The 9,542-nt window shown below is 50.5% G+C and overlaps 2 protein-coding genes across 2 annotated transcripts; both read right to left on the reverse strand.

Annotated features, from left to right (window-relative positions):
* Window positions 1-355: 355 nt before the first annotated feature.
* On the reverse strand, window positions 356-2,979 carry TGAM01_v210516 (hypothetical protein; the record flags this gene model as incomplete). The annotated part of the gene is made up of 4 exons (XM_018809604.2): window positions 356-688; window positions 765-946; window positions 1,018-1,224; window positions 1,842-2,979. 4 exons carry the CDS (start codon window positions 2,977-2,979, stop codon window positions 356-358), a joined length of 1,860 nt encoding a protein of 619 aa, XP_018657207.1.
* Window positions 2,980-4,731: 1,752 nt separating this feature from the next.
* Window positions 4,732-5,154, reverse strand: TGAM01_v210517 (hypothetical protein; the record flags this gene model as incomplete). Its single annotated transcript, XM_024550819.1, has 1 exon — window positions 4,732-5,154. One exon carries the CDS (start codon window positions 5,152-5,154, stop codon window positions 4,732-4,734), a length of 423 nt encoding a protein of 140 aa, XP_024404448.1.
* Between the last annotated feature and the right edge of the window lie 4,388 nt (window positions 5,155-9,542).

Consider the following 9,542-nt stretch of genomic DNA (forward strand, 5'->3'; position numbering starts at 1 on the left):
GGCTTCAATAGAGATTGGTCTTAAAAGTATTACTGGCTTATATAATAGTACCGGTACTGCCTTGCTCACTGTAATCATTGTTTTGCTCCACTCTCCTCCCCCCTTCCCTTTCCTCCGATTTTCTCTCTTCTTTTCTTTCCCGCTCCTCTTGCTCCCCAGTATATCTATCGCCATCATCTTCGTCATCGCTATACACGCTTTCATTTATGTCGTCGTCATCGTCGTCGTTCCGCACGCGAGTCTCGACCGGGATATCCGTAAACAGGCCATTGACCTTAATCTCAATGTTCGCGCCGTGGTCATAGGCATGAAACGCAGGGCATTAGTCTATCTAGAACTTGTCATACGAATGGGCTTACGCAAAGCTAGACCACCCTTCCATGAAGAAGTCTTGGAAAGATGTCCATTTATCGCCAGTCAGATGCTGCGACCGTCGCTCGCCCAGTCGCCATGAAGGCTCGGCCCCTTCGCCCAGGAGATCGCCAAGGAGGAAGACCTGCTTGATATACGTCGCATCCTTCTGTCGCCGCAGCTCGGCTCGGGAATGAGGCAGCTCGAACATGTCGTTCTGCATCGGGTGCATTACCACGAACCACACCTCGCGAGTCGATCCGGTGCCCAGTCGGAAGGTTCGGTTTGTCAGGTCAAAGGGAAGACTGCTTACTGCGTGCTTAGAGCTATACGGCGCCTGCCAATACTGTAGTGTGAACATGACATTCCAAGGACCCGCTGCCGCTGGTGATCGGCCTAAGCGGGCAGCCCACGATGCTGATCATGTCGAGGTGGAATATGGGAAAGTAGTTGTCCTTGTCACTTGCCCGCTTCGATCCAGTTCCTCCCCGGCCATAGTCCATTGTAAACCTCCGTTGGAAGATGCTCATGGCCTGTTGCGCAGTGAAGTCCGGAGAGCTGGTTGTAGAAGTGAGGCGCTCGGCTGCATTTCTCGCTCTTTGCATTAGTAGTGGCTCTCGCCCTCTGACTTCAACTCCCGTTTTCACTCGGGATTGGTGAATTAACATAACGCCTCATTTTGAACAGAAGAGTGAATTATCTTGAAATCTTCTACCCGGTTAGATGTATTATTATCTTCATTCAGGTTATAAGTTGAGTTATTGGCTGTATCAAGATAGATATCGTCGTAGGTTTCTTCAGACGCATGACCATAAAGGCCGTCATCACTATCCTCGTTTTCATTGTACAGGTCGGCCGCCACAGAGGAAGGATCTATGTCATCCAGTATTTGCATAGTCATGTTGGCTTTCTTTCTCCCCCAAAAGGGAATCTCCTAGAGTAAAAACGCAAAATAAAGATAGCCAGAGAATGCTATAGGGATTATAATAGTTATTACACTATTATTAATATCATAGCCGCTGTGAAACTTATCATAAGAAATGAAAAGTGTATGTATTATAGTGTTATCTAGGCCCCGCCAAATACCAAAAGGCTTTGAATACTGATCCCACCAAAGCCATGACGATACAACAGCTCCCGACCACGGTGAACCGGAAATTCGGCTATAACAATGATGCTAATATCCTCATTACTGATGCCTGCTTCAGCTAATAGTTGAAGTATTGCATAAAGCGTCCTTCCTGTGGCAAGTACGTCGTCCACCACCACCACCGATGCGCCCCTTGGAATCAAATCCAGGCTCATCTCAATCTTCTTCCCTTTTAAATTGTTAGGTTCCGAAGATGCGATGTGTGATGAAGGCTTGTTGACGGAAACGGTGGGTGGGGGAAGCTTGCCAGCTTCGCGGATTAGCGCCAAGGGGACGCCAACTTGCTAGGCCAATGCCGATGCATACACAAAGCCTCCCGCTTCGCAACAGGCCACTATACCAATTTTATCCCAGTCATTTATGAAGTGGGTTTGTAGCAAAGAAGTGCACAAAGCCAACCCGCCTTGCTGTTGGGCGATGTTGAGCACATGGCGGAACTCGATGCCTGGGCGTGGGAAGTCGGGCACAGGGAGCACCATACTAGCCAGTCGCTCCAGGTCCCCATGGAGAAAGGGAAGCAGGTACGTATCGGCAAACCTCCTTACCGCCTCATCTGCTGTTGCTCCATTGTCAAAGACGAGGCTGGGGCAGTAGTCCAGTGTCGTCGAATTCGACTTACAATTGCTGCCATTATCGCTACTATTGTCATCCTCGCAATCATGGCTATCCTGTCGATCATCGTCGCCGGCTTGGCATTTCCGGCGAGTCTGCCGCGTCTTTTCGCTAGCTGTGACCCGAATGTCGAGTAACCTGCTATTCGGAACTAGATGTGACAAGGTCGCAGTAGGCGCCTCATCTCTCATCCCAGTGATCACCAGCACATCCGCATCTGCGGCTCCGGACACCACATTTAGAAATTGCTTTTCTAGAAGCCAAGGCTGTTTTCGCATCTGTTCTTTGAAGAATGTCGTCAATGCCGGCCGGTGTTGTTCCTTGTAAGCCCGATCCCCTAACAGACCATCCAAGTCAGCGCCGGTGGCTGCTGCATATTCTCGCTTGATGGCATCGCTGATACTGGCTTTGTGTACCTCACGGGGTTGGTCGGCAGATCTAGCGAGCATAGGAACCCAAACGTCGGCGCAGTAGTCCTTGCCGACGCCGCTTTCTCCCGTAACAAGTATAATGAGCTTCTGTTTCTTCGGCAGTTTCGAGAGCGGACAGGCGTAAGCCAGCACGTTGTGCACGTCCAAGCTATGTTTTAGCTGGGCCAGGCGCGGTCCGTTTGGCCCGAAAGCCTTAGCTGCCAGCGCGGTGTCTCTAGGGTCTGGCCCAAGGTCGGCACCATAAACTCCGCTGCTCAAGGGCAACAAGCTCCTGGCGACGCTATACACCCATTGTATGGCAGCCTGAGCAACGTTAGTTCCGCTCTCATTACGAGGCCGAACAGCGGTTATAACGCAGGCAAAGTCCCAGTCTCGACAGCCGAAAGCGGTGGCATTATCCGCCACATCGCCGACAGCTCCACCTCCTTGCAACATATGAAGATAACAGAGCGGAGAAGGACGAGTTTCTATAGTTGCTGCTTAGGCGTTTGCTATGTTCGTGGCCCCGATGTGTTTCAAGAACAAACACCGCTTGAATGAGGAGGTTTTGCCCCTACCGCGTCCGCCGTGCGTTCCGGATATGTACATCTCAGTTTCGAATAGACCGACGCCGTCAACGGTCTTGTGCTAGAGATATTGTATAGTTGTTGATGCGCTCTGTTTAATGAAAAGCCGACCGATATATGAACCATTGTTTATGCATTATAGACAATTTTACAGGCATCCAAGCCAACAGAACGGCCAGGCTTTGACTCCATAACCCCCCTCTTTGAAATGGTCCCTTTGTTGTATTTCTGCGGGAGGCCGATCACCAATTGTCGTGCATGGCGCCACAAAACTCCCACGAGATAAGCCATAATGGTATATCTATCGCCCATTTCATTTATCTTTATTTTTGCTTGGTTGAGAAGCAACCCTTTTGGAGGATCAGATTCCTTTAGCCTTCGTTCCCGAGCCTTTTCAGGTCACTCGGACTTTCAGGTCCAACTGCGACAGAAGCTCTTTCATAAATATCTTATTTCCTGCCTCTGTTCCTCCCGGTCTGTAGCCGTTCACACGGCTAATCCCAAGAACGGTAGCACCCTCTCCAAGAAGCGGGTCCATAACACTGCTGCTGTCTCTTCCCGACCAGCCATGATTTAACGCAAGATGGGCATAAAAGACGGAAGAAACACAAGCTTAGCAGCCTCGGGATTCCTGTTGATAGTACAATTGTGAGTGCTCCCGATCTATACAAGGAGTCGCTGCCAAATGCTGCCAGTGATACTCGAGACTACTCCTCCGCTGAGAGGGTTATCGTCTCCGAGCATGGCATCGCAACGAAATCGCCCGGCCCAGTGGCCGGTTCTGATGGTCTTTGTAGGTCACTATAATCTTGCTCTTTTACTGAGTACTCTTACGGCTCGGTACGAGTTTCTTTGTATCGCGACTCACATTTGAACTTCCCAGCGATCGAAGCTAGAACCGGCCGAGGAGAGAATCAAGAACAGGCCGCTTTACGCCTAGAAAAGATGCAAGGTGCTGTGCGAACTTTGTTAGAGTGCATCGGCGAGGATCTAGTAAGATGCTCTTAGGATGTATAAGCGCAGGGGCGTAAGAATGAGAGCGGAGGTTAAAAGAAGAAGAAGTAGAGTAGTAAATAGGCAGTAGGAGCCCCCCTTTATATATATAAGTGCGGAATATATAGCTGCCTTAAATAATGACTTCTGGTATTATTAACTTACCCCAGCTTAACAAGCTAGAGCTCCTGCTAATATATAAAATATAGTTTACTTAAATGAATTCAAGATAAAGTATTAAGTAGGAAGAAGGAAACATAAGCAGCGATAAAGCTAACGTCTCCTAGATTAGCCTTCCTAGTTCCTCTCACTGGATGAGAGACGAGCATCTGTCTACCTAATCCTGACTATTGCTCTTGAATACAAACCATATGAAGCTCTGCGCATTCTTCAATTGATCTAGCAGCTCCTTCCGAAGCTTTAGTAAATCTTTTGCCGGCCGTAGCTTAGACTCGCTGATTTGCGGCGTCGGCCTCTTACCGTGTAATCCATCCAAGAGCATGCAGAATCCGGTTGTTCACACCCTTGTGTTCTGCCATATAGCTTAGTGACTCTGTTCTCCGACGGTAACTCCTGCTGGTGGGTTCCTTGTAGCAGACTGCCTGGCCGCCGCCATTTCATTACTCACCTATCTTCTTGGCCATATCTCCCACCCGATAGCCTCTCTTATCATTGGCGTTCTCCTACGGAAATGCGCTAGGCCGCAGAAACCAAAGCATCTTTGTGACCATGTTCGCCACAACAAAGACGGCTCTTTCCTCGATCCCACACTGAATATGATTGAGTTGACTTTCACATCCGGCGTTTCTGTTGAAGCTGCCATTGTCAGCACCAATATCAGCATTACATCGCAAAGCGGGTCCCCGAGGCAGCTCTCGAGACAGCAGTAGGCTGTGGCGTAGTGGTCGAGCACTTTTTGGTCTTCGTTAAACCGTCGAACTTCATTGAATCCTGCCTGAACTAGGTCGAGAACACGTTCGAACGGGATCTTGCATCCGAAGTCGATCCGTTGTCGCTTGACCCTCTTGGGTCCCGATAGATTGGCCTCCATCCTCGCTTCCGCTTCCATGGCCGCCCTTTTGAGGTTCGTCGGCCGCGACGTAGGTTTGTCATCATCGTCGACACCGACCCGACGAAGCGTACGGCCCACAGATGAGATAACTTGCCTGCGTACGACCCCGGAACCCACTCGATGCCCGTTGAGAGCAACGCCGTTGCAATGCCGCCGATCCACTGCTCTGCCGGTATCTTGGATGTGCTTGCGTCCTCTATCGCCGCTTTGATGAGCGACGGCCAGGTGGCGTGCACTGAGTCTTCGGAGCGCCTTTCGTACCTTTGCCATCCTCTATCAGCGCGAGATAGAGCTGCCTGGCATAGTCTCGCCGGATCATGTTCCATACTTTGGACCTGTCGTTGAGAGTGGCCCTGTTTGTTACGGCAAGCATATGGTGGGAGAGCCTTTGGTAGTGCCTGAAAGATGAAGGTTCGTCAATTGGTGTCAGACATGTGAGAGAGTTACCAAGCCTGGGTCAGATGGGGGAATTGGGCATGGATAGGGAAGGAGGAGAGACGGCAGGATAACTTACGACCAGCTAAACGGAGCATCACCCTGCTCCCACGCCTCCAAGGTCGCAGCGGCTTTCACGACAGCTTCGACCTCCACCGACGCGGCCCCAGACCTGCCGTGTGCGCTCTGGCTGAGGCTGCGATGGAGCTGATGGCTCATGAACGCAACCGTTTCCGGCACCCACACGTCGCGGAACACCTGGCCGAAAAACGTCGTCACCCCCCCTAGCCCTTCAATGCGCTGTCCGCCCAGCTCGGAGAACCACAGTTGGCTATGCTTGCTGGCTGCTACCGCCGGCCCGTAGTGGTATGCGAGCGCTGGGATGTGCATCAATGAGAGCCGGCCATCCTTGCCTCGGGGCCACCTCGCGAGATTGAGGATTTCTTTGCCTTTCTGGAGGTTAAGCATGCGAGGGGAGATTTGCGGCCATCCCTGCGTGCGCAGGCCCTCCATCGTCCCGAGCAGCCCGAACACCTTGGACGGGAGCACCCTCGGGTCTCCGGTGAAGCAGAAGTGCCCCAGCCGATCGAGCGCGGCCACGCCCTCCGACGATGCCAGCCCGAGGCCCTTCGAGCCGCCCTCCTTGAAGCGACGGTCCATCTCCCCGATGGCGAGCTCGATCGTCCTCGCAAAGGCCGTCAGAACCCCCGGGAACACCTGCGGCGGGAACTTCCTGAGGATGCTGGCATACAGCTGCTTCTCCTTAAGAAACAGCCGCATCAGCTGAAAGATGGGCAGCAGGATGCTGCCAAAATTTTGGCGTTCCCGCACCAGCCGCGCCGCGTCGACGGATATGACCTGCTCGAAACGAAAGGCGAACTCGTTCTCCGCCATGGAGGCTTCTATTCGCTGCCTCTCTCGCGCGAATGGCGTTGACGCCGCCGGGTTCTCTGGCGTCTGCTCCCCCCCGTCGGTCACAAAGCTCTCCTTGATCCCGGTCCCTAGCTAAATGCTAAGCTGGTTTGTAGTAATTCTTGTCGTAGTAACTCACCTCGCTATCCATTTGCAAAGCTTTTCTGAATGCATTCCTCTGATATATATATGAACTCCTTGTCAATGGAGATGAAATAGATGGGTAGATGGCGGGGGCATCCCTTAGCTTTATAATAGTGATTGTGCGTCAGTGGCTAGTCATCTCGGGCTGTTTTAGCCACAAGCGAAAGAGTTAGCTAATGTTTAATTCTAAAGCAGGGTTACTTTGCTCATAAAGTATGTTAGCATCCTGGCTTGCCTCTACAGCGACTAGTACGTCACGGCTCACGGCCAACCTCAAACCAGCTGCTCGCTATCAGCTTTAATGCCCATAATTGAGGCAAATGGTGCCTTTGTCAATTGCTTACGTAAATATGTCGATATCATGACAGCTAGAATACGCCGATCGATTTTGCGGCGCAGTTCATCGTTCTTCTCCGGGCTGATGGTGATTTTGGCATCTGTAATATATTGAGCGAGTTCTTTGTCGACTCGTACTCTTCCAGCTCGTCGCATGTATACCAACTATGCTTCGTCGCCGGAGCTCATGTAAACGGCCAGCATACTCAGCACATCGTTTTACCAAGCTCTTCTACTTCAAGTGCTGCCTTAGTCGTTACAAGCCACGAGCTGCCCTACGCCCGAACGCTGCCGACGCGACCATCCCATGGGAGGTCACCTCACTTTTCCAAGATGTGTCCTGCAGCTGACAATCCTGGCGTCCGGTATCCACACCATTGCAATGCTGCGTATCATTGTCATAGTCTTGGCCAATGGCACGGCGCCGGCAGCACACTTTGTCCGGATCAAGGAATGCACCTCGCGTACCCTCAGCTCAAGGCAACCGTGTGCCTTTAGACCTGCAGACGACCATTCTTTATACGGTAATAAATGAGTAGCCGGAAGCTAAATTCGAGAGCCTGTCGTGGATATTCTTAAAGTTTGGGGAGGCGGCTCCCAGTCGTACATCAAACGCCTAGATGTTTCGATCGCCGCTTCAAGGACTCTCTGTACAAGGCTGCGAAAGGCAGTCATGGTTACATCCATTCATTCATTCATTACGCCCAGTGGAAAGTCCAAAAGGGCAACTATGAACTTATGGCACGTGTACATTCTGAAGCTTAGCTTTTGTCTCATTGAAACCCATGAGTCCTTGTCATCCAGCTTCTGTTCTTACAACCTATTCTCTTGCGTCGCTACGGTTTCTCGCGTTTTATCATTCTTCACAGCGGGCTAGCTTGGAGCTTATTCCCCAAGTGTTCAGGATCCTCTCTACGGCAGCTGAAGCGACGTCTGCTGTCTCTGGCACGAGGTATTAATGGGAGTTGGGCGGTGAGTTAGTAATTGGTGCGTGGGTGTTATAGTTTGTATGTGTTATTTGTTTCCAGCCGTCCTGTGGCTAATGCAAAGCGGATCGTTGCTTGCACTACCTTTAAATTCGGCATCCAGTTTGGTCCATCGGATGGCGCCTTTCCTCCTAAAAAGAATGAAATATTTCCTCTTTTATCTTCAGTGCATTAGTGCATCTCCGTTCGGTACGGATCCCATCCTGTTCATCGAAATAAAAATGCGCTACTGTCTTTGGCTCATGTCTACAGGCGCACTGCCTGGATGGTGCTGCATGTATCCGATAAAGTGAGTTATTAATTCTCGACATGTCTGTTCTCAGCTGGGCTAAGACGTTGCGTTCTATCCAGTGTCGGTCATCGTATAGCTGTCGAGTATGCTGACCTGGAAGGGCCGCATCGACTCTTCTGGAGTGTTTGCCCACTCCCTCTGGTAAGCTCCTTTCGCCATTGAGTTTCTTCTTCTCAAGGCTCAGGGTAGTGGATTTCATTCTAGGGAACCGTTTTTGTGGAACTGTCCCTTCCTTGGTTGCATGTCTTGCCTCTCGCTTGGTTAACTACAGAAGGTCATTTTCGTCGGAGCTGGGGATCTAGAATACTAATAACCCATTCCCATACCGCCGTAACTTACTTAAGCCTTTGTAAGTTTGGCGGATATACTCTTGGCCGGACTGCTGCCGGGGATTTCGGATGCTGAGAGCAACTGCCTTGTTGGTAGTTAAGAGTGCAATTCGCCGGTGGCTAACATCGGGCAGGATATTTAACGCATACGCCATTGCTGCTAGTTCTCCGGAATACGGGTTCTGTTCGTTTCTGAGACCTAGAGTGAAGGAGAACTCCTGGCTTGTCGTGTTCCCATCGACAAATGGTGTGCCGCGGATAACTCCGCCAACCCCGACCACGCCGTTGCGTGCAGAGCTGCTCACCGCCACACGTATGTCCCATTCTGTTTCTGTTTCTAAGCTTGCATTTTCATAGTTAAAGGCTTGGACTCGTTTCTCCCACGGCTTCAGTGCGAATGGTTGTATCGATTCCAGTTTCTCCAATGGCACGTCTTTGAGTCTGCAAGCAACTTGGTGAAACGGCGATCGATAACTCTGTAAAACTTCCGCACCCTCGATGTGATCTTGTGAAGGGGGTTTGTTTTAGGCAGAGTATAGATGTTGACCCAGAGTTTTATTACTCGTTTCCAGAGTCGCTGTCGTACGGTTCATTCTTTGGGGCCAAATGCAGTAGGATAGAGAATAATTGAATTGTAGATACAGCATTGTAAGTATGTAAATGTGATAGCTGTGAAGATTATCAGACTGGCATGTGCTATGCAAGCCATCGGGAAATGCGAGACCAATAGGGCCCTCTTAAATATCTTGTGATCTAGCCGGCGGAATAAATGATGTAATGATGTATAACTCCATTCCACTCAATGTCATAAAGGTTGTGTATTAAAAAGTATATATATAGTCGATATATCTCTCGAGCATCCTCGATTTAACTTGAGCCATACTCAACGTAAATCTATTTCCTCATAAATATCTTCACCGAGCTGTTCTCAAA

This window comes from Trichoderma gamsii (assembly GCF_001481775.2).
Source record: "Trichoderma gamsii strain T6085 chromosome Unknown Scaffold_64.2, whole genome shotgun sequence".
In the NCBI taxonomy this organism is placed as follows: domain Eukaryota; kingdom Fungi; phylum Ascomycota; class Sordariomycetes; order Hypocreales; family Hypocreaceae; genus Trichoderma; species Trichoderma gamsii.